At 35.5% G+C, this 26,973-nt stretch overlaps 1 protein-coding gene across 1 annotated transcript in view; it reads right to left on the reverse strand.

Moving 5' to 3' along the window:
* The window catches only part of ARHGAP15 (Rho GTPase activating protein 15), a 696,849-nt gene that overhangs the window by 297,539 nt on the left and 372,337 nt on the right, over positions 1 to 26,973 (reverse strand). The window contains exon 8 of the mRNA XM_004614082.3: positions 5,954 to 6,076. Coding sequence (XP_004614139.3) covers positions 5,954 to 6,076 — 123 coding nt within the window. The remainder of the gene's footprint in view (positions 1 to 5,953; positions 6,077 to 26,973) is intronic.

Consider the following 26,973-nt stretch of genomic DNA (forward strand, 5'->3'; position numbering starts at 1 on the left):
TAATCCTATGAATTTGCTTTTATTTTTAACTTTTAAATTCATCTCTTAAGTCAAAGACAGGGGAATCAGAACAATGACAAAACCTCAGAACAACATCAAAGAAAATCATAGAGTGATTTACAAGCCAGAAGTAACCAATCTTAAATAGATTTAGATGCTGAAATTTAGAATATATGTATTGTTTAGCTACAAATATTTAGCACAATCGTAGTGTTATAATACATAAAAAATCTTTGGGAGTTTGTTTAAGCAAGTCACAATCAAAAGAATAGGATCTAAGAGAGCCTGATGATTAGCAAATGAAGGGACATAAACTCAAAAACAAGATTATTATAATCTGCTTGGCTTGTAACAGATAACATTGGACCCATGATACATTATTCCAATCAGACAAGTTACTTTGATAAAATTTTTATATTTATATGATCAATGGAAATCTAGTGATGGTGACTAATTTTTTAAATTTATATAAATAGTGAGAAAAATAGTAGATGTGTTTGATGTTGTAAAGCATCACAAACTTACTGTCATACAACCTTCAGATGTAAAAGAAAGGGACAACTTTGTCATTATCCGTATATAAAGCAAGGATGACATTTAATTTTTGGTAATGCCATAAATTCATCACATAATCATAATCCTATGAATTTTCTTTTACTTTTAACTTTTAAATTCATCTCTTAAATAAGTCACAACTGTAGAAACCAGAGGATAATATATTTAGTTTTTCATACCATAAAAGTAAGGATTTAAACAGCAAAAGTAGAGAAGATAAGAGAAGGAAGGAGAACTAAGTTCTTCAGCTAGTCAATTTCTTAATTAAGGCATTAAGTTTCAATTTTATGTGGTTAATAGAACATTAGAGATATAAATATATTGAAAATTATAAGTATAATTTTCAATAAATATATTGAACATTAACAATGATATCAGTGGTATTTGACCATGAGTACTAAAAAGGAAAAGGGATATGTAGTTGATGTCTAGTTGATCTGAGCTAAATTCATGTCTCTTGCAAAGGTATTTCAGATCATGTGTTATCTTTCATTTAATATTATAATGTCTCGATTTATGAGGAATACATTAGCAAAGCAAATTAGCCTGTATTAAATGACATAACATAAAATTTTAGTTAATCACCAGAAGAATTAAGAATAGAAACTCTTCATAGTATACCCTCAAGAACAAATGAAATTTTAGCAAGATAGCACTGCTTTCACAATAAATCATCAGGATATTTAATCTTTTCTTTTTTTCAGGGGATCAGGGGATATATCCAGAGGTGTTCAAAGATCAATCAATCCTGGTAGAGCAAGGAAACCACGCAATTCAGAGATCAAACTCATGTAGCCTGTACTCAAAGTATGTGCTCCAACCCTCTGAGATATCCCAGTCTATTAATCTTCAATTACATTACTTCCTTAATAAGTATGTATTAATTAAAAAATTAATGTTAATAATGAAATGTATTAATTTTTTTTATTTTAATTTTATTTATTTTTAATTAGAGAATCACCGTGAGGGTACAGTTACAGATTTATACACTTTTGTGCTTATACTTCCCTCATACAAAGTTCGGGAACCCATCCCTTCACCAGTGCCCATTCTCCACCACCCGTAAACCCAGCGTCCCTCCCACCTTCCCCAATCCCATCTCCCCCCCACCCCACCCTGCCACTGTGGCAAGGCATTCCCTTCTGTTCTCTCTCTCTAATTAGCTGTTGTGGTTTGCAATAAAGGTGTTGAGTGGCCGCTGTGCTCAGTCTCTAGCCCTCATTCAGCCCGCAACTCCCTTCCCCCACATGGCCTTCGACTACAATGTAGTTGGTGATCGCTTCTCTGAGTTGACCTTTCCCCGGAACGTGAGGCCAGCCTCGAAGCCATGGAGTCAACCTCCTGGTACTTATTTCTACAGTTCTTGGGTGATAGTCTCCCACTCTGTTATTCTATATACCATAGATGAGTGCAATCTTTCTATGTCTGTCTCTCTCTTTCTGACTCATTTCACTCAGCATGAAACTTTTCATGCCCATCCACTTAACTACAAAATTCTTGACCTCCTTTTTTCTAACAGCTGCATAGTATTCCATTGTATAGATGTACCAAAGTTTCCTCAACCAGTCATCCGTTCTGGGGCATTCGGGTTTTTTCCAGATTCTGGCTATTGTAAACAGTGCTGCGATGAACATACATGTGCAGATGTTGTTTCGATTGTACTTTTTTGCCTCTCTGGGATATATTCCCAGCAGTGGTATTGCTGGGTCAAATGGGAATTCAATATCTAATTTTTTGAGAATCGTCCAAATTGTTTTCCAGAAGGGCTGAACCAGTCGGCATTCCCACCAGCAGTGAAGAAGGGTCCCTTTCTCCCCACATCCTCTCCAACAGCGGTTGCTTTTGTTCTTTTGGATGTGTGCTAGTCTCTGTGGTGTGAGGTGGTATCTCATGGTTGTTTTGATCTGCATCTCTCTGATGATTAGTGATGCAGAGCACTTTTTCATGTGCCTTTTGGCCATTCGTATTTCTTCCTTGGTAAAGTTTCTGTTCATTTCTTCGCCCCATTTTTTGATGGGGTTGGATGTTTTCTTCTTGTAGAGTTCAACCAGTGCTTTATATACCATTGATATCAACCCCTTATCTGATGGGTATTGTGTAAATATCCTTTCCCATTCTGTGGATAGTCTTTGGATTCTGGTCACTGTATCTCTTGCGGTGCAGAAGCTTTTTAGTTTAATGTAGTCCCATTTGTTGATCTCTGTTTTTACTAGATTGCTTAGTTCCGTGCCACCTTTGAAGATACCTTTATCTTCAATATCGTGGAGGGTTTCGCCGACATTGTCTTCAATGTACCTTATGGTTTGTGGTCTAATGTTGAGGTCTTTAATCCATTTTGATCTGACTTTTGTGCATGGTGTCAGGTCAAGGTCTAAACCCATTTTTTTGCATGTGGTTGTCCAGTTGTGCCAGCACCATTTGTTAAAGAGGCTTTCCTTGCTCCACTTCACATCTCTTGCTCCCTTATCAAAGATTAGATGGTCATACATTTGGGGTTGTGTGTAGGGATATTCCACCCTGTTCCATTGGTCTACGGCTCTGCCTTTGTTCCAGTACCATGCTGTTTTAATTGTTACTGCTTTGTAGTAAAGTTTGAGGTTGGGGATGGTGATGCCTCCCATCATCTTTTTCCCAAGAATTGTTTTAGCTATCCTTGGACGTTTGTTATTCCATATGAATTTTAGGATTGCTTGATCCATTTCTTTGAAGAGTGTGAAATGTATTAATTTTAAAAAATAGAAGAAGTGCAGTATTTCCAGTTCCTAGTAATACTATCCAGTATGGTTCTGTTTACATTAAGATGAAAGAAATTATTTTCTAAACATTCAGTCCTAAATCTGTGCGCTTGATATTAGGAAACACTCTTTTTTTCTGTTTTTTTTTAAAGCAAACAATATATCTTTTAAAAATTATACTGCCAAATGTTTTCTGTTCTTGGATGTCAAGGCTGTTATTTGAAAGATTACATAAGGTGGTTTGGCAGATGCTATGGAGGTATTACTTCAGTTCCAAAAACAAGTAGATATTACATCCAAACACACCTACCACCCTATAATGTTCCCTCTTGCCTATAATTTACATTTTAAACTGTTTTGTTTTCTGTTTCAAAGAGGCTGAATGCTATAGATTTATTCATTTAAAAATTGCCCTCATTTTCTTGGCAAATGTAAATAAACTTGGAGAAATGAAAGGGTTTTCAGAAGCTACTACTGCTTTGGGCAATGGTTATTACACTCAGTTTGCAACAAAGGTGACTTTTTATTGATTGATTATTTAGAATAATCTCTTAACCCTATCTTTAATGAAATATATTGAAATAAATTACTGATGTTCCATTTTTGACATCACAATTAACTTTTTCTAATGAAATTATAAAAAGCTCCCACCCCCAATAAGTGAGGATTTCAATCAGTATGTGATTATATATTGGTTAGGTGTCTATGAATTTAAAAAAATAACTTTATTGGGACTGGAGTGATAGCACGGCTGGTAGGGTCTTTGCCTTGCATGTGGCCGACCCGGGTTCGATTGCAAGCATCCCATATGGTCCCCCTAGCACTGCCAGGAGTAATTCCTGAGTGCAGAGCTAGGAGTAACCTCTGAGCATCACTGCCTGTGACCCAAAATGCAAAAATAATAAATAAATAAATAAATAAATAATTTATTTTGAAGAAAGAGTTTAAGACTGAACTCATATGCATGATACTCGGAAATTTACTTTTCATATAAAGTATCCTGTGGATATTATCCTGCCAGGGATTATAAAGTCAATAAATGACAACTCCTCCTCTCCTGCAGTAGGTCCAAAATAAGAGTTGACTGAATTCAAAACTCAGGCTTCTTAACCTGTTGGTGATATTACATGACAGAAAAAACACTTTGAATAAGCAGTGGCCCTGAAGGGGCCCTCTTCATATCAGGGAACAACTTTCAAGTCCCAAACAATCAAATCCAGTTTTCTCACACCTGGAAACAAAGTCTTCAATTCCAGATTTGGAAGATTAGACAGTTTAAAGATTGATATTTAAAGCAGGTACAGAACAACTTAAAAGACCATTTTCCCTCTTTATAAATCTTCTGTTTGGAAGACAGATTATTTAACTTCAGGAAATAAACAATTTAACCATCAATCATTTATTTATCTCATGATTTTCCAGAACTGATCAAAAAAACTGATTGTATTTTTTTCTAAGTCTGTACCTCAGATATGCTGAGAAAATAGAGTTAGAATATAAAACTTGACTGTTAACAAAAATGGTTTAATCAATTTAATGATAAATTGAATGGTTAGTTTGAAAAACTCTCAGTAAACACATTTAAAGAAAGAGTTCACATTGAAACTGAAACAACAAGCCAAAGTGACTATATTTGCATAACTTGACCCGTCTTTGGAAGAAAATTCCACAGAAGACAACAATGGAAGCTTATCAAATCAGAATTTCACATAGATTATCCATAGCCCTAACAATGAATGCTGACTCATTTGCCAACTATGGTGAAAATTTAATGGGACTCTGAGATAGGAGTATGTTCAGCCGTTCCACTACATCAGTATGAGAACTGCATTTGACATCCAGTTCCACTGCTGCTTTCTGATACCAGTTCCAAAGAGTATAGTTATTAAGCTTAAGGTTTTTCATTAGTCTGAACTCTGCCACTAAATTTAAAAAATATATATATTGCTGTATTTTTAAACAAATTGGTTTGGATTTCAATAAAATAATTTTTAGTAAAGTCACAAGGTGAATAAAAAAACTCTTAAGACGTGAAAACTAAGCTAAAACCAGAAACATTTTTTCCTGTTCTAGTTGTTAAGATGATTTAGGTGATTTCGTGTTCTTAGGTAATATTTTTCCAAAGTTGGGATCAAAACAATAGTAGAGCAGATAAATCACTTGCCTTGCACGCATCAACCCAGATTTGATACCTGGATCCCATATGATCCCTCGAGCAACACCAGGAATAATTTCTTAAAACAGATCTAGGAGTAATTCCTGAGCATTGCTGGGCATGACCTCATAATAAAAAAAGAAAATAAAAGTAATATTTGCCAAAATATACCAGTTCAGATTAGAATGAGCTTGCTTAACTCCCAATCTCAAATCCATGCCCCGTGTCCCTGGTTTAACAATCTGAGGGACCATTAGATGCAAGACCATCTGTTCTTCCGTCAGGTGAAGTCTAGAAGCTCTTCTGGTAAAACCAGGTACTTTTTAACAATCCACCTATATTTACTTGGGATTATTTTTTTAATTGTTTTACTCTATTATATAACAGAAAATTTAGTAATGAACCTACTAAGAATATAATATCCTAATATTCCTGTAGAACTGAATAGTTATGAACAGAGGCAGCTTCATTTATCACAGTTACAGTAAAAGTATTAAATGTCCTATACCTTTAATAAGTCCTTTTTCTTGCAGAGTTTTCAGAGAAGGTCTTCGGGTAATAAACTTCTTTAATCTGCTTTTAACTCGGTTTTTGTCGCTTGTATCAGAAGCACTGTGATGCAGTCTGAACACTGGAGATTTAAAAAAGTCAGAGGCATTCAGTAATTTTTCCTTTATGATTATTACTTTATGCAAATAGGAATAGAAAACAGTAGTTATAGAACAACTACCTGAATTGATAGCTCAGTCCATTCAGTTTAGACAGGGCATACATGTAAAATTTGCCCATACTGAAATATTAACTTTGTTGCACCATGCATGTGAAATGAGAATGTAGTTCGCATTAAGTATTCACAATTTATTTTCATACTCAAATCCGCATAGTTAACATGATAACTTTTATTAGGATAAGTTCATCTACTGTATCTATATATAAGATCATGTTCAGAGTAAAGACATCTAAATTTGGAGGAATATCTCTTTAAAATGGTTAACTTCAATTAATTATGATTATATATTATGTCTTGATAATCAGGCATCTTCAAAGATCCAGGTTGCCCAAATAATTTTGTTAATCTTTTTATATCTACCTAAAAGTATTGTCTTCTGAGCAATATTTCTTGTTATCTTAAAGGATGAGAAGTTTCCTGTCCCAAATCTGATACACAAACTCATTTTTTTTAATGTCTCGATCAGTCTCTTAATCTCGGTTTCACGTTTTTCCGCTTTATTTTGAAAGTTAGTTGTATGACACATTTGTTACTGCAAAAGCTTTGGATGGATAGCTGCTTATCATCAGTCTATGAGTTTAATGGTGGTTAATATTAACACTTAAAGTCTGAACCCTCATTAAGTGTGGAGGTTAGATGCCTTATGTGTCCAACTAATGACAAATAGAAAATTGTTGTTTCTGTGATATAGGATAAAAATTTGATCTGAGTCCTCAGCTATCTAATTCAATTGTAGACACAAAGTGAGGATATTTATTGGGTGCTTACAGGTTCTGTTCTTCTCAGGTCACGTCTTAGATAAGACATCATTCTGATGTTAATAGTATAGAAAAATATGGACAGGCCTTACTATGTGCTGAATGCTTCATTTGACTTAACTTAATCCTCTCTCACTCTGAACTCCATATGGGCAGTGATATTTATCTACTTGAGCAAATGTTGCTCATTATAATGTTCATACCTGAGATTAATGAAAGGATAAAGCATATAAAATATCAAGAACTGGGCTGGAGCAATAGCACAGTGGGTAGAGCACTGGACCAACCCAGGTTCAATTCCCAGCATCCCATATGGTCCCCCGAGTACTGCCAGGAGTGATTCCTGAGTGCATAAGCCAGGAGTAACCCCTGTCCATCACCAGGTGTGACCCAAACAGAAAAAGTACATATATATATAATATGTATATATATGTATCTGTATATATAATATATATACATATATATCTGTATATATATATGTATCAAGAACTTACTCATTTAAAATATTCTTGGGCCCCAAAACATTACTATGGAAAGCCATTTGTACCCCTATGTACATTGTAGCACTATCCACATTATTCAAGACCTGGAAATAAACCTGAGAAACCAATAATAGATGACTGGATTATACAAGATTACCATGACTGGGTTTCAGTCATATAATGTTCCAGCACCCCTCCTCTCACAAATAAAAAGGAGTACCATGATAACCACATAGAATTAGGCACTATTAAATACTGACCTGGGGCAGTACTTGTCACTAAAAGGATCATAGTTTTATATTACCTAAAAGTAGAGTTTTCAGCCTTGGCACTCTTGATGCTTAAAAGCAGATAATTCTTTTCTTGTAGGATGTTACTCTCTGCATGATGTGTGGGACGTTGAACAGCCTCCCTGTTCTCCACACACCATGTATCTGCTACCTCCTCCATTGTGATAATAAAAACTGTCATGGGGTTTTGACAAATTAATATCTTCGGGGGGTAAGAGGTACAAAAATGCCCTCTTTGAGAATTATTGCGCAAATCCAAAGTAAAAATTACATGTCCTATTCAATTTTTGGTAATACTTATTTTAATAAACTTAGAAAATGTAAAGGGACTGAGAAAATTCCCCAAGTATTATTTTAATAATTTATATTTCTAAAAACTTTAAAAACTGTGTATACATGTGTGATCTCACAATTGATTCAGTGAATGTGAGGAGGTACAAATGTTTATAAAAGTTTATGTAGACTACTTCTGTTGTTGAGAGCATCCCAATAGTGTGTCTGGCAGAACAGTAAAACAATGTGAGAGTTGTGAATAATTTCAGCATTCTCTGTCAATGTCATGAGGATCAAGACAGCCTGATGACCTGGACTACTGAGATGCGTATGAAAAGTATTATCAATTTATTCCAACATATATTATCTACATATATTATCATCTTTATATAATTGAAAATTATGTGAAATTTATTTTAAATTTATGCTATTCAATATGGTAGCCACTAGACACTTGTGGCCATTGCACATTTGAATCATAGCTTATGCTTTAGACTAAAATTATAATGTTTTTAATATTTTAGTTAAATACAATGAACTGGACTGAATCAATAGCATAGCAGGTAGGGCATTTGCCTTGCACGTGGCCCACTTGGGTTTGATTCCTCTGTCTCTCCCAGAGAGCCCAGCAAGCTGCCAAGAGTATCCTGCCCACACAGAAGAGCCTGGCAAGCTACCTGTGGCATATTCAATATGCCAAAAACAGTTACAAATCTCACAATGGAGACATTACTGGTGCCCACTCGAGCAAATCGATGAACAACAGGACGACAGTGTGACAGTGCTACAGTGCTACAATGGACTATTAAAATAGTCTTACCAATATTTTGAAATGTGGTTACTAAAAGACTTTAAATCACTATGTGGTGGAGAAAATATTTCTGGATAGTGGATATTTAGGTGATAAAATTTCACACATAAATTGACAATCTACTAAGTGGATAGAGGATTTTGGTTTAATTGTCATGCATAAATTGCATATGGCCTATGTAATTAATTATAAGACGGTATAGTAAGAAGCATAAAGCACAAGAGACTAAGGGATCATATAGGAGGAATTGATCTCAGGTCATTTTTGAGAAATTGTAAGTGCACTTAAGGCTCATACAAACATCAATTGTTTTTACAGTGCCATGAATATCTGGCATTAACTGTTTAAAATTTGTAACTCAGTTATTTTGAGCATCCTAATATAGTACATGCTTACATGATGCCTTCCAACTTTCATCTCGTTCTGTCATTACAATGACCATCAGTGACATTTGATCTGCTATATCTGATAGTTCTAGGTGAAAGCCTTGGATTATGATTCTTGTTTTGGAGGCCGAATAAACACAGTACTTTATAGGAAAATTTTATATTCCTGTGAGAACTTTGCTCCCAAATCTGTTTTTGAGATGGCACAAAATATTCTAACTTTCATAGCTTGCCAGAGGTAACACTTTCTATTTCTAGTCTCAACCACAAAATTTTACTTTTGTTTTGGGGACACACCGCTGTGTTGTTTGGGTGCTATTCTTGGTTCTGTGTTCAGGGTTTATTTCTATTGGGGAACCACTTGGTAGAGGGAACTGAACCCAGACCTCCTGCATACAAAGCATGCAATCTGTTCGAGGAGCTATTTCTCTGGCCCCGATCTCAAAATTTTCTTCATATTCTATGTCAAAAAATAAATACAAGGCCAAAGAAGCACTGTGTCCTGCTACTTGAAATTATTAAAAATTATAAGATGACAAAGTATTTTGCCAATTAGAGCATATTCATAGAATGTGAAAATATAAAAGTAATGGATTCTACTTTTTGAAACCTTTTAGTACTTTTGTTACTTTTCTTAAACATATATGTGTATATATATATGGATATATATATTATTTTCAGTACTTCCATATGGCTCCACATGTGAGAAATATGTATAAGGTGCATTGATTTAAAAAAATAAAAATAGAGTTTTAAATTGTGTTCTCCTATCTCCTTCTTGTATAGATCAAAAGATGATCAAAATTTTGATTACAATTACAGTTTTGAACTACTAAACTCTCCTAAAATGCCTTTATTGATGACTTTCCTAACACAGACTAGAGTGTCAACTGCCATTTCCTGATGCCATAAATAATCGTTCTCAGATGACAAGTCAAATTACAAAGGCCTTTGCCATCATTCATTTTGCTCATTTTATTCTAAGAGGAGTTATGCAGAAGTTAAAGTCAATAGATAGCTAATATACATATAAGATTTTTTTATTAACCAAATAACTTGAAATAACTGCAAATACAAACTAAAAATGTAAAATCACATGGTAATAAAGCAATGTCCATCACAGGGTCTCTATAAAAAATAGTAAAAGTCTTTGAATATTGCAGTTTACAAATCTGATTTTAACAGCCAAACTTATAAAACAGTTTATGCTTTTCCGTTGTCAAGGGAGAAAAACTTGCCAAATTGTTCATTTTAAGTAAATACAACATAACCAATTAAGGAAAGCAAAATTTAAACACATGCCTATGATAATCAGAACATAGTTTGCTTCTGATTTCACTACTGATTCTACCAGAGCTGTGTTCCTTCCATTTTCCCACAGCACCCAAGTGACCCCACACATACTTTTAGAAACTTGTAATCACACAGTGCAAATAAAAGGACACTTTACTGGAAAATACACAGTGTGGTACAATAATCCATCATTTATAAAAAATAGAATTCAGCCTTTTCTTTCTCCTCAGAGATTCAACTACTTTTTGAGCGTGAGGCTTACTGCAATTTAAAGATTCATGTTAAGTCTAATGAGCACTTTTTTCCCATAACCATTTAAATATTTTTCTTAAAGCTGAAAAGATACTAAAGAAGTATGGGTTTAAGTTCCAAAGCATTTACTCTGATTGACAGTGGAATAATTCTTAATTCCATGTATTTTCACATCCATGAAAAACATTAACCTGAATTGTATTTATTTTTCAGGCATTCTACATTAGTTTCTTTTTCTAATCTTGTTTCCACTGAGGAGTGATCTTTTCCTGCCCCAGCAAACAGGATATTTTTCAAAGACTAAAACTTTTGAATTTTAATATGCAATTTAATTCTCAACACACACAAGCCGAAGGCTTTCTGCTTAAGTACCATGCTTGACCAGTTGAGAGATTTAATTGGTGTTAAAGCTACTCATGCCAGAGAATAGGATTGTAGGTTTTTAAAGAAGAGCCTCAATAAATAACATTACATATGAGGATGGGCTTTAGACCAAGAAAAGTTTTATACCTGATACAGCTATGATGGTAGGAATATGTATTGCTGTGAGTGCCCTTTGTATATTTATCTCCTAACTTTACTAGCAGGAGGGGAGCAATACAATTTGGACAAGGAACATCCACTACCATTCTGTTAAGGGATGAGAACCACAAAAGAAAACCCAAGCCTTCCAAAATTCAAGAGTTTGGATAACATGATCCAGAATTGTGCATCTGCCAGAATTTCTCTTGCTGGGGACTTTATTTTGAAACATTCCTCTATTCCTGCCAAACTGCTGTTCTCAAGGTATTCCCATGTTACAATTACATGTTGCTATTATTATTTTTTTCTACTTGGAAATGATGGAGAACTAACATTTCAGAAATACTGTTAGAGGAAAGCACATTTATTGCTCTTCAGAAATGCTCTCACAAACAACTTTCTAAGCTACTCGTTCTTACTTAATTAATGGTACTTTACACAGTGATCAACGACGGGTTTAGATTGATTGCTTTGTTCACTGCTGAGAGTTTCCAACACTGTGGATCTAAAAGGATATTCAGGGCAAAGCTGGCAGCCTCACTTAGTGCAATCATCTTACCACATTGCACTGTCAGAAGAGGGAGAGAGAGATCCAGAAAGAAATGACAAAATAAGGTTATATCAGGCTCTTCTTCCCTAGAGATTCCAAAACACTTCTCAAAAATCACATGGATTACATAACAAAGTACGAACTGTCTCACTCATATTTTCCAATACTACCTTCTTGTATCTAAAATGACCCTGTTGTACCACTTCTTACATTACTGACCTGTTGCTCCACCTTACCCACAATTAATTGTAAAAAGAAGTAAACATCCTATCTAGTTCCTTTACATGGTCTACATATTTGTGCTAATTCAGGAGACTTTTGATTTGCTCTTTACAATTTTAGAATTTTCAGAACTTCACACATGATCTCTTGTGTTAGAACAGGCATTGTGGGTACTTTGACTAATTACTGTTAGGCATCTGATATCTTTTTCTCCAAAAGCCCAATGTGAACTAAGTCATAATTTCAATTCCAAATTTTCAGTCTGAGAAATAAAGTTATTGAAACTTTTAATGACTTGCAATGCAAATTAAGATTAAATCTGGAAATAATTGGAAGAGAGAAAAGGCAGGGCACTTTAACAACAGTGCTTTGTTTTAATCATTTACTTCCTACATAGATGATGTAGGAATACAAAATAACTGATCTGTTTCAAAGCAGAGGGCAAACAGATACTATCCATTCAATGATCCATATTCATTATTCTCCATTTAAAGAGAAAGGAGAATTTATATAATAAAACGTTAACTTCTATTTACTTTTTAAATTTTAATTTTATTATTATTTATTTTGGGTTTGGAGACATACCTGGCAATGCTTAATGGTGCTTTCTGGTTCTGCACTTGGGGGTTACTCTTGCAGATGCCCAGGGATAATATAGGATGCTAAAGATCAAATCCTGTCTGCAGAGTGCAAGGTAAGTGCCCTACCCACTGTATTATCTTTCCCCCCCTTGAAATCTTTTCTTTTAGACTTTCACTTCTTTTACTTTGGAATAGTCAAATCTAGCCACACATTTACATTTTCAGTGTCAACAAAGAATTGGCAGTTTACTGCCAGTTTACTGTCATTTGGCCACAGAGAAAACCCATGATTGCTTTTACCAGGTTATATATGCATACAATATGTTCAACTGGTAGGGTAGGTTCTTCATTGTATGAGCTTAATAATTTTCTTTGGCCAGTTATTAGGTATACCTTTTTTGATAGTGCATCCTTATAATGAGTCAGTGTGTTTAGTTTAAACGCTTTATAGCATACAGCATCGTATTTAACAACTTGATGGTAACTCTTATGATTATGATGGTGCCAAGTAGAGTTATTTTTTTAAAGTTGAGGACCATGGAGATAGTTAAATAAACTGAGCTTATGTTTTGTATGCAGGAACCCAGGTTTGAAACTTGGTAACACATCAGGAGCAACTATACGGAGAACCCCCTGAGCACTGAAACAGGAGTAGTCCCTGAGCAACAGTTGGTTTGAACCAATTAAAATTAAGAGAAAAATTAAAGACATTTATTTCCATTTCAATAATGTTAATTTGGGGCTGGAGCTATAGCGTAGCAGGTAGGGCATTTGCCTTGCACGCAGCTGACCCGGGTTCACATCCCAGCATCCCATATGGTCCCCTGAGCACCGCTAGTAGTAATTTCTGAGTGAAGACCCAGGAGTAACCCCTGTGTGACCCAAAAAGCAAAATAAATAAATAAATAAAAATAAAAACACATAATGTCAATTTATGATATGTAGTTTTCAGGGGTACATTCTTATAAGTCAAAACATCTGCATACACTAAAAACTTCACCACTACAGTTTTAATTTTCTCTCTCACTATACAATTAACCCCTTTTAACCTACCTTCATTTCACCTTATGGTAACTAATAATTTAGTCTCAGAGTATAAAAAGTTTATTATTTTTAGTCTACGTGTTTTATTAATGTACCACACATGTATAAAATAATATGTTATCTCACTTTCTCTGGTTTATTTCACTTATCATTATACTCATCAGATCCATGTTTTAGTGCAAATGATAGGATATCATTTTTTATAGCTGAATAATATTCCACTGTGCATTTATACCATATCCTCTTTAGGTATTCTACTGTCAGCAGTCTTAATTTTATTTCAAAATATTTCTTTTATAAACAATGCTGAAATAATCACAGAATGCACATTCTTTTTGAACAAATGCTTTTGTAATCTTTAGGTAAATACCCAGAAAAAATTGAAAAATCTCATCACAGTGTATAATTTCTTCTTGAATTTTAAATCTGTCTGGTTTCATTTTGTGAGTCAGAGTGAAATGCAAACTTTATATCTAAGGTTATTATACCTCAAGATAAAAAGAGAAGAAAAAATAGCAATGCCAAAGTTATCTGTGAATAAAATAAACTGATATATTTTCCTAAAATATAATTTGATAATGTAAGATATAAACATTCAAATTATTAAAACTTTTATTAATTAGATATTTTATCTTGAATAATTATGGATTGAGATATTGTCAGTAACACTTTTTCACTTGAAAGTAAGTTGTTTCTGAACAATAGCAGCTGATTTTGAAGCCTAGCTTATAAACAAGTTAAAAAAAAAAGTACGAAAACATTGTAAAGAACCAACTAGCAAAAGGGTGCCATTATGTAGAAATTTGTGGAGTAAGATCACACATTTAATATAAGAATGGGTTTTCTCTTAGTGACAGAAGACAGGCCATAGCCAAAGCAAATGAAAAGAGTCCTTCCATAAAAAAAAGAAAAGAGTCCTTCCATGAATATGAATATCAGTTCAAAGAGAATAAAATTTTTTTTAAACACAACTTAGAATTGTAGGCATAGTGATTTCACCATCTTGGTAACAACATGGCAAGACTCTAGAAAATTAACACACTTTTTGTCCCCCAAGTAAAGTTATGTAATGATATTATTTCTACAATTAAGTATATTAGACAATTTGATGACAATCTTGCATATTAACTCAAACATCAGACCATGCTTAGCAGTATTTGGATTGGGTAATAAACAAGCATCCCTATAAAGACACAGATAAAACTATCACTATATACTATTTGTGTATGTTTTCTGTGCTTTTGTCCAAATGTGTAAACAGATGCTCTATTTTAAATAGAAAAATATGGAGTGACTTTTTCTGTTTGTTTGATTTTGGTTTGGGGTCACACCAGGCAGTGCTTAGAGCTTACTCCTGGCTCAGTGCCGAGCGGTCACTCCTGGAGGCTTGGGGTTGCTGGGAATCAAACCTGAGTCAGCATTGTGCAAGGCAAACCCTTTACCCACTGTACTGCCACTCTGGCCCCATACCTGGAGCAATTTTGAAGACCTCAGAGGATGTTTTCCCTTTAAATCTTTAAATTGCTGACTTGTATGTCAAGATATCTTAAAACATCCTTACTTTTTCAGACATATAATTGAACCAGGACAGAAAAGATCCCTTAAAGTAATATGCAGTATGAAGCATGTTTTAAAGCCAATTAATTGATATTTAGGAGGAAGTTTATCTATATATTATCTACATTGTAAAGATAAGTTACATACACACATATATGTGCATCAGATATAAATTATATATGAAGAATCAGCAGTACACATAATAATGTTTCTTTTAAAGCCATCTCGATTTTCACTTTGACAATCCAATCTGATTAGTCTAATTCTACATCTATTATTAATGAATAAAATTTTAGAGTAATTGTATGAACAATAAATACTCTTCCACCAAGGGTGTTACATTTCAATAAATTCTTATAATTCACTCTTATACGTTCTTTTATCTCTGGCATTTTAAGAGTAGAACTATTTCTTATTTTTTCTGTCAATACTGTCAGAACTCTGGGGACATAGAGAGGTGACAAGAACCTCTGATTGTAGTCATGTACTTCCTAAGGTACATGACTTATTTCACCTGATGTGCAGGAACTGATGGATAAAAATTAAATAATTATAGTCTTGGTGTAAATAGTTACAGACCTAATAGGGAAAAAATTGGTGAATTAGGTAAGAAAAGTAAATCACAATCTCAGTTCCTTAGTCTATTTTTACTTTTTGTTTTTGCTGGTGTTTGGGGGCCACATCCAGTGGTGATCAGGGCTTACTCATGCCTCTGTGGTCAGAGATTACTCCTGGCAGGCTGTGGGGCCAGTGACTGAATCCAGGTCACCTGAATGAAAATCAAGCATCCTACCCACTGTAATATCTCTCAAATGTACTTTGACACTTAGCATCATACACGGTTTTCAAAGATAGACAGGTCTACTCACAAAGTGTAATCACACACATTCATGTTTACAAACATTTTAAATATTTCTTTCAGAAAACCATGGAATTTCACCCTTTATACTCAACTATGGGACTACTTCTTCTATTCCTAGTTGATTTCTAGAGATGAGTTCTTGATCAGTACTTAGGGGAAAATAGGTAAGAGCCACTGCTATTATGACTTCCTTCCAACAGCTATGTTATTCCTTTCAAAATCTGTGTCTTCCTTTCTCTCTCACTTATTCCTACTCTTTTGAATGCTGCATGCTTTGAATTTTTAATTTCCATCTGACATTTAATGGTGGCACTATCTTCTTAAAAATTTTTAAATTTAGAGGCCATAAATTGACAGTAATATTGATACGGCTTTTTTCACACCTTTACCACTATACCCTTCACCAAGATGTACCCCAACCCTCCCAAGGTTGTATCTAATCATACAAATTCCAATTCTGCCTCTATTTCCTCTTTTGTTAAATGCAGCTGACCATGGTTTGCTCTCTGGAATCCTGTATGGTCTCCAGTGCAACACCAGTAAAAATTCCTGAGTGCAGAGCCAAAAGTAATCCTTGAGCATTGCTAGTTATGACCAAGGAGAAAAAAAAATCCAGTGCAACAAGTGTAGAACAAACATTCAATAAAATATAATGACTGCCCAGGGATATAGTTATAGTTCATGATAGAGAACTTATCTTGCATGTGTGAGGCCCTGGATTCAACCCCAATATCATAAATAATATAAAACATAATGACTATCAGCATTGAGATTGTGACAGATGTTCTGTGTCACAATAATGGCAATAATCAGTAAATTAATGAAACAGGTGGTATGTAAAGTATTTTTCTTCACTTCATTCCAATATTAGTAACTTTTTAAACATTTACTAATTGCTGTATTTGATGTCATTAAATTAACTATCGAATGAAATTTACAAATATGCATATTTATATAAGATTATATGTACCTGTATATGTAATCTTATCTACTATTCTTTTCCCTCAATAAAATCTATGCATATACAACCATGAGTTTATCTGTTATTAATTTCTGCCAGGGCTTTGAACATATGTCGAAATCATTGGGTTTTGAAGAACTATCTATTAAAGACTTTCTGAACTGTGACAATGGATATTGACAATGCTTGTCAGACTAAACCACTATTGATTGGCTCACATCATGTGTATAGCAAAACCAATTTCTTTCAACTGCTTCTTCTTAACTGAAATACATTATTGTAGCCTTCCTCTCTGTTTATTATAACACCCAAGCTCATTGTACATAACACATTCAACAGAAAGTTTTCACAATGAAAGAGGCAGCAAACTGCAAAGTAGAGCGCAAAGTGAAGGCACATAGCAATCCAAACATTCTTGTACTGTAAGTTATTATTCCTTTGAAAAGTATTGATCCCTAGTCATTTTGTTTTCATGTAACAATCCTCTCAAATATGAAAAGCTCATGTACCAACAGAGCTATTGTTAAGGGGTCCTGTGACTCTCTTGGTTTCTAACCCTGAATGAAACTATTTTAAGTATTTTGTGTATGTCTAAATTGTGGGAAAGAACGTGTTTATGTTGGGTCACTGCTCTTCTAACCACAAAAATACACAGCTCTGCATGTGCACAGCTCTCTCTCGTGAGCACACACACATACACACACACGCACACACACACACACACAATATAAAGTTTCCCAAAAGTTATAATGGTTTCTCTAATGAATGACTCGGGCCAAGAGGTTTAGCCATATGTGACACATTGTACAATTTTATTATTAATTTGAATTTGCATTTTTTTCTTCCCAAGAGGACATACTTCTTACTGAAACAATATCCTTACATAACAAATGATAGCTTTCACAATAGCTCCACGAGTGGGAAGAAGTCCAGACTTTTTGATTGGAAATATTAAACAAAACAAAGAAAACATATCTTATACAAGTACTGACTGATCGTATGTTATGCTCTCTGCAGCCTACTGCGGCATTCGAAGGCCCTAAGTATTGATTTTACTGGTTATTGAAACTCATGGGCTGGAGTGATAGCACAGCAGGTAGGGTGTGTGCCTTGCACGCAGCAGACCCGGGTTTGATTACTCTGCATTTCTCGGAGAGCCCAGCAAGCTACCGAGAGCATCTCACCTGCATGGCACAGCCTGGCAAGCTACCCATGGCATATTTGGTATGTCAAAAACACTAACAACAAGTCTCACAATGGAGACGTTAATTGTGTCTGCTTGAGCAAATCGATGAGCAATGGGATGACAGTGCTACAGTGATTGAAAGTCATAGTTCACTACAAGCAAATACTTTGGAAAGTGGGATATTAAATTCTTAGGATAATTCCAGGATATTTCTAAAATTGCCCCCCCTCTTAAAAAAGATCATTATAGTTCACATGAGTTACTGTGGTGGTGAAATAACAGGGGATTTTGATTAACTCTAAATGCTTTAATTTAGTCCGGCAAGATTCTGCCAGCTTCTTAAAAACTTCCCAGCTTCTAAGAATGCCTGAAAGTTTAAAGGGGTAAAAAGTCACTTAGAAGACCTGCGAATGTTATCAAAGCAAAATGTATCGTTCATCAGAGCCTCTTCTTAGGCTAGAATTCCAAATCTACTTGTATGTTCTAGACCAAGATGTCTTTCAAGATAAGGATTGTTTTGGGTCTCCTCTTCCACGCCATGCTGTGGCTCAGGAGAATGGCTGTTCTCTGCACCCCGGACTTTGTCCTTTCTCTGGCTCTGCCCCTTGGCCCTGGCCTACTCGCCCCGACATTCCCCAGCTCTGACACAGACCTCTGGCCATAGGCCCATTCTCTTGGCACTCTCTTTAGGGGTCACTCTGTCCTAAAGAAGGCTTGATTGTCAGGGCAACCTCTGGGTTTTTTTTTTTTTTTAGGACATTGGCCATTAGGGACTGTGGACCAAAGTCAGCCCAACACATGCTAGTTTTATTGAGACACAGCCCTCCATGAGAAGCATCCTTTTGACATAAGCTTTAAACTATTTCCTCCAAAATATGCATACAAACCACAGACCCTTCCTTACAGGAAGTGCATTGAGAACGCAAAGGGAACCCTCGGCAGGTCTGAGAACACAGTCTATGGTCTGTCAGAATTATTAAAGATAGTGGGGTGGCTTGTCCTCACAAATATGGACAGGCAGCTGCAGTTTGCAGCTGGCAGTACATTGATGCCTGCTAAACAAAGATCTAGCTGGAGCTGGGCGAATACTTGGCTCTTGTGCAATAATCATAATTCATAACATACATTAAAAAAGAAAGGGAAAAACTAGGAAAAGACCCAGAAAGAGCCACTTAATTTTGACTCCTATAGGCAGGATAGGGACTGCTTAATTTATTGTCAGTTTGGAATTCTTTATTGAGATGCTGGCTGTGACCATCAAAACTGCATTCTGCTTTATAGCCACACCTTCAGAATAACTCTTGTTCCATTAGAAAATAGTAATGGAAGATCTATTTCTTGCCAAAACTCAATTATCACAAATATCTGATTTCCTAAATGACTTAATTTTAATCAAATTGCTAAGCATTTTCTCCATTTCGACCATCAGATAACCCCATTCTTGGGCACAGTTCATGCTAAAGTCACATAAACATAAAATATTAAATCAGGAGTAAACTTGAGAAAACATAGAATAACTTTTGAGGTGAAGAAAAAGACACCCAAATTGCAAAAGTCATTTGTATAAGACTACCTGGTAAAAACAAAACAAAACAGGGTAAAGATTCAAATTCAAAATTTACTGAGCAAAATTTATGGGTATTTGTCAGCACATCTTATGTCTCTTTAAAGCAAGATTAAATTTTATTAGAAAAGCCCAATCAAAATCTGGTAAAATGTCCAAGCAAAGTCAGTTTTGTGGCTCCAGGCAACCGCTATTGGTCCAATTCATCCAGAAAGCAGTCCTAGATTTGACTCTAAATGCAGTCATTGCCATCAATTAATTCTATTTTATTCTACATAGTTAGCATTCAGGAGTTTTGAATAGAGTATGGAAATATATTTAAATTTGTATGCATAATCACGCATAATAATGTGAAAAATACATGCCCCACAGGAGGGGAGTTTGTTACAGTAGCCTTTCTTTTGACAAGTAGCAATGCTAAGTGTTCTGCTATTATCCTTTTCTTTAACTTTGGGTAACCTGAAATCTGTAATAGATTATTATTCAGGGTTTTGCATCTTCTCTCCCTTGGGGCTGGGGGTGGGGTGGGGTAGGGGGGTCCTGTTGCCAGTTGCGAGGACACTCCTCCTGACACAGATGTCTCAGAGGAAGCACGCGGCTGGATGTCCTCTCCCTGTGTTCCATTCCCAGTGGGGCGGGAACAGGAGAACTGGGCTACGGTGGGAAACTCTATTTTGCCAAGTTCCAAGCCTTCTGGATTTCAAACTCTTGGACTATTGAACAGTCCCCAGTCTCGCATTTCTTTAAGCTTGTTTACTCTTGACAAAATAGAACTTTTGGTCTCAGGGAAAAAAAAAAAACACGACTTTGGGTTTTAGAGGTCTCTCAAAGCTTCTTGAGACATTAAGTACCTCTTACTTAAAATAACACAGTGATGATTTAAGACCCGAGCCACTGGAAACGTGCAGATTAAATGACCTTTAAAATACACATAGGTTGAAAATAAAAAGAAAAATGCACTCAGCAAATACGGTACTTGGGATTTATTTCTAAAATATGGTTGGAAACATTAAGCAAATTCAAAATGAGACAGAACATACAATGCTCATTTTGACTTAAAGATTTACTTTAAATAACACAACAGATGTAGTCTCAGAATCTATACCAACAGGGGCACTTCGAACAGTGCAAAAGTCACGAGAATATAGCGTAATAATAAGAACCACTGTCACTGTTATCTCAATCCTTCAAACTGTCAAAGCAGAACCAAGAGTAAAAATGAAATATCTAGTGAGATCTGATTTTCCTTATTTTTGTTCAGCAGTTCAGATAGGAAATTTCCACCAGGAAATATATATTTTTTTAGATTCGGCATTGGAAGGCAAGTTGAACAATTTACACTCTTGTGGTACAGAAGGAAAAAAAATGGAAAGAAAAAAAAACACCTATGGGCGACTTGGTTTGAGAATAGTGCTAACACACAAATAAGTGCAGACTTATGTCATGACTAAGGGAAGCAGGGGATAGAGCTGAACTCATGGGTGGGCCCTCGCAAAGGAAAACTGAAGATAATTGCTCCATTGCGAATCACGGCCAAGTGAGAATTATGTGTTCTGGATCACATAACAGTTTGACAAAATATTTCTTTTGCCAGATCTGTGACCACGTGGAGCAAAGGCTGAAGTTAAGGATGAAGTGGGGTGAGGCAGCTATCACGGCAGAGTTCGGGATTTGCTCACATCATTGCTCAGTGCATTGCCTTGCACTCCTCAAAACAGACACTACTGGCCAGTCACCAAGTTTAATAGCTGAGTTTCTTCTGAGCAAGGTGCTTGATGCACACTGGATTCTCCCTGAGAGATCTGACCCTGAGTTTCAGTAGAATCTGAGTTTCAGATTCTACTCAAATCTCAATTTCATCCTGTAGATAGTATTGTAATATAACTATTATAGTAATTTAGGTACTGATGGGTTAGATATTCTGATGTAAAAGAATAATGCTCTATATTGCGTGAACTATTCCTATCTTCCCCTCCTCTTCCTTTCTTCCTCATCGTCAATATCCTATCATGAGCAAAAGTTACACCTTCACTAGATTATAATAAGTAAATAGAGAAAATTAGGCTGTGGGATCTAACAGCTACCATTTTTTTTAAAAAAAATCACAGTATAAATGTGTCTAAACAGAAAGTAGATATGAAAAATATTTAAGACATTTGTAGTAAATATATCAAAATGAAGCTTATATTAATATTGATTGCAAAAAGTCTCTACAGGATGTAGAAAATTCCTCAAGAATTGCTTGGTGAGACAGAGTCCATTTTCTCATACTTTTAAACACATGGCATACGGAATTCTCTGGTTTCCTGACTCTTTATTAATTATAGCTTTCATGGCAATAAATGTACTAGCAACATAACCCCCTCCAGGTGAATGCATAGTCGAGTTTAGTACTACAGCTAGGCTTATAATGATTTAAAAGTAACAAGTGTGGGGGCTGGAGCAATAGCACAGAGGGTAGGGCGTTAGCCTTGCACGTGGCTGACCCGGGTTCGATTCCCAGCATCTCATATGGTCCTCTGAACACCGCCAGGAGTTAATTCCTAAGTACAAAGCCAGGAGTAAACCCTGTGCATTGCCAGGTGTGACCCCCAAAAGAAAAAAAAAGTAACAAGTGTAAATATATTGCATTGAATATGTTAATTTAAGATTGAAATCTGTACCTACATAAATAGGAATGCAGAAATTCTACCTTGATAAATATGGATAGGTATGACAACAACATTATCTTATTAAATGATTGTTGTTATCAGATAAGTGTTTACTGTACATTTCATATGATGAGGCCCCGGGGCATAGACATGTATAGTTACCAGATATAGTGTCTCTTTCATCTATGAAATATTTTTCAAAGGACTTTAGCATTTGACGAGTTACAGATGAAATTTGAATTTAGGGGATAACAGAGATCTGAGCACTTGAATTATGAGTTTGGAAGGGGGTTAAGGAAGGAGATCCTTTGCTTTGCTATTACAATTCATAGACTCATCTTCTCCACTTCGGACCATGATTTTCTCTGACCAGCCAAGTAATAAATGGAGGTTCCACAGGTTGAGTGTCTCTTTGGTAAGCTCTGTACCCACCTTTAGTGATAACAGTTCCTATATTTATCAGTCGCTAATTCACCCTAACCACAGTAGTTTTCTTGCCCCCTTGAAGAATTGTCTCAGGACTCCGTGCATGCTGCTTGCTAAACTTTAATACTCAGTGCTCCAATGTCCACATAGTACACAGGACAGTGGCAGAGGGTCTTGGTGGTGGTAGATGTGCAGTAATTTTGTATAACAAAATCATGAAAGCTAACACTATAGTAACTGTGTTACCTAAACTACGAGATTCCCCGAGCACAGAGTCAGGAGTAAGTCCTGCTAACTGCCACTATGCCCTCTCAGTGTCATTACGATTCATTTTGTTTACAAAGTGTCAGCTTCAGTTAATCTATTTCAAATAATATACTTTAAAAATGGTAATGTTATTTTCTATCTTTGTTTCCCTTTTGTTGCTTTTGCAGTTGTTGCAGTGACCAGGGCTAATGCATAATCATGTGCACTCAGGTATAGCATGGCCTGATCACAGTCTGGTGTGGTGCCAGGGATCACACTGCAGAACTTCTCTAAACCCACTCAGACTGTGGTTATTCACCGACAGAATCACTCACTCCTACAAGCCAGGCACCCCATCACGAAGCTACATATCACAGCTATCTGTGATTTATGGCAATCACCACAGCAAGGTTATGTTCCAGGGAGAAAGTTGGGACACATCCACACACAGGCTGAGAGTCTACTGCCTATACAGGTTTTGTTGAAATTTGAAGCTAGGCAAAGGAAAGGCTCTACATGCTATGCTATGGTTCTGGTCCCTCACTACCAATTTTTAAAATTCTTACAACACTGGAACTCATTCTCAAAAGCAAAGTCATAGCACTGTAGCACTGTCGTCCGTCCTGTTGTTTATAGATTTGCTCGAGTGGGTACCAGTAACGTCTCATTGTGAGACTTGCTGTTACTGGTTTTGGCATATAGAATACACCACGGGTAGCTTGACAGGCTCTGCCATGCGAGCAGGATACTCTTGGTAGCTTGCCAGGCTCTCCAAGAGGGACAGAGGAATAGAACGTGGGTCGGCCACGTGCAAGGCAAATGCCCTACCTGCTGTGCTATCGCTCCAGTCCATATTCATTTTATATTCAGATATGATTTTCAGTTTAAGCTTTTATGTTGTGTTCTTTTTTTCTTCTTGTAGATCATTCAGATTTGTTCATCCTTAAAAGTCCTTATAGAAAAAAGTTGAATTAAAAAAAATCTACTTTTGATTTGAAAAACAAGAGCATGTCTTATAGATGACAAATACAATGAAATGATGCTAGGGTGAAAAAAAGAAATCTGGCTTCCATTCCCCTTGAAATCTTAGTGTGTATACAAGTACTAAAAACATAAACTGTGCAGCAGTTGACTCTTTGAAGCAGTACATATTCAAACAGGACACCATGAGGAAGATTGCAAATATCCCTTGATCATATTTCTGAGCTTTAAAGAAGCAAAGGTCTAATAAACATGAACTTGAACTACAATGAGCATACCCAAATCATCCTTAAAAATAGGTATTTACAACAACAAAGTAGTACTTTAATGGCAAAGATGGATGAACTAAGCTTATATCTGTATAATATAAAAAAGGAAACACTGATTATATAGTACAAATAATTTTGCTGTAATATGACAGCCTAATGACTTAAGTGCCCAATATCGTCATTATGGCTCTGAACCCCATGTGCATTAAGCAATAAAGACTCAATAAAACTACTGTATAATTCATATTTCCATGAAAATCTCATTCTTTTAAAATAGTTGTACCTATAAGATCTGTAAGACTAAATGGAAAAGTTAATCATCTGAATTATGTATTGTGTGTATGCAGTGATATGAAGCTATTCCCAGGGATGTTTCTAACTAATCCTTCATGATGAAGGAAAACAATGTATTTGGACACTCAGTTTTATTTGAGGGCTTTTTTAAACTTGAAAGAAATGTATGTTTTGCCATATCAGTATATTAATTTATTACATATATAATGCTCTGAAAGTTATACAACTCAAATTCAACTACTGCTACATCTCTAATAAATGCACTTTAATTTTATAGAAAAGAGCAACAAGTTGAAAGTCTAACAAGTTTTTTAATATTTATCTTAATCTTTGCGTAAGTCTAAATTTGACCTGATTTTCAAACAAGTTAAGTGAATGGTTTAGATCAGTGATCAAATAAAAGACTGAAAAATACAACAGAATAACTGAACAACATAACTAGGCATCATAACATATTTTAAGATTCTCCTCAGATTCTCAGTTCTTTATGTTTGCTAGAAATCTTCCTTCCCTTATAATACAACCAAAAATAGTGCTAAAGAGTGTAGCAAGAGTAGGTATTTTCAGGTCACAGAGCCATGTATCACTAAGTTATTTCTCTAAGAGATGCTGAGAAACATGAGAAATTAAAGATGCTATTATGTTTTATTTTTTTGTTTTAAAGTTTCTAAGGGAGCAGCTGTGCCCAATTCTTAGTGTAAAAGGAAAGCCATATCAATTTCGCTCATTTTTGTGTTTGGGATGAACATGTGATGAGAAGTACATTTGCCATTACCGAACTGGGAAATGTGACAATAATTATAATGGGTGTTGTTTCATCTACCTGCTAAACTGGTCCTCCTTGTTCAAAATATAATGTTTTAGGGTGGCATCAACCATCTGGCATACCAGAAAGAGAGTTGTACAAAGAAACTTCTTGGATGCCTAAAAATGATGTGAGAAGAGACAAGTCCCTCAAGGGTGTCTGCACAGATGCAAATCTCTTACATTTGCAAATGTTTGTACAAAAGAGAGGATAGAATTAAGAGTGAATGGCTCCCCTCAATTACCTGCTTTGTGCCTGAAAATGCTTGATTTATAAGCAGAAGATTCAGAGTCAAGTATTTGAAGAACTAAACTTCCAGTCAAGACAAAGCCTAACATATAAAACACTTTTTCGACTAACAATCCAAACTCAATATATGATACTTGGACACATATGCAAGTGGGACTTATCTTACTGAATTTTTCCTCATAAGCTGAAATTTAAAAGAAAAAAAATTCAAGCCAAGCTGTCTATTCCATAAGTCTCATAAAATTACATTGTTTTGAGGGAAAAAAGTCTTAAGTTTTACATAAAAAATGGATATGGAAAGAATAAGATGTGTCCATAGAAGAGATTGTTTCCAAACTGCACTGCATTGTTTAGCCCAAACAACTGGTCCTCCTTTATGAAAGGAGGAAGCCACAATAGACTGAAAACATAACGGGCGATCAAAATAAAAGTTTTTAATCCTGGAATAGCTTAATCATCTTAGAGATACTTACTGAAATCGACACCCTTGGACACCATCGCCATGATAAAGACAAATTACAGAGTATAACAAAAAACATTTGGAATTGAAGGAAAATAAACTCATTTCCATATTAAGTAATCTCTAAAAAATATTTGTTGACTGGAAAACATGGAATGTCTATAAAACAGAACCTAAAGAAAGAACAGAATCACTGAACATTCAGGGCATGTGAAGAAATTTTTCAATTTTTTTGAAAATTGAGAGACAGTAAAATTGAGGTTGAAAAAATGTTTCATGCCTAAACACCAAGGAAGGTAGTGATTCTAATTAAAATGCCACATTTACTATATACTAAGGCCACTGGTTAAGTATTATGGGTGGACTGGAGTGATACACAGGGGGTAGGTTGTTTGACTTGCACAAGGCTGACTGGGGTTCGATTCCTCCACCCTTCTCAGAGAGCCCAGCAAGCTACCGAGAGTATCCCGCCCCCATGGCAGAGCTTGGCAAGCTACTCGTGGCATATTCGACATGCCCAAAGCAGTAATAACAAGTCTCACAATGGAGATGTTACTGGTGCCGGCTCGAGAAAATCGATGAATAATGGGACGACAGTGTTACAGTGATATCTTTCTGTTGTAAATTCAGGCTAATTTAAGGATCAGTATTTTGATATTTAAAGTGGGAGAAAATAAAGCACTGGTAGAAAACTATCACTAGTTTTCTACTTTAAATAAGTCCAAGTGAGTGTCATAAAATATGGCCAGTTAATATGAAATTATAGACAACTTTTACAAACTGGATTGTTCTATACTTTTAAAGGCCAATATTATGATAACAA

This window comes from Sorex araneus, chromosome 1, assembly GCF_027595985.1.
Source record: "Sorex araneus isolate mSorAra2 chromosome 1, mSorAra2.pri, whole genome shotgun sequence".
In the NCBI taxonomy this organism is placed as follows: Eukaryota; Metazoa; Chordata; class Mammalia; order Eulipotyphla; family Soricidae; genus Sorex; species Sorex araneus.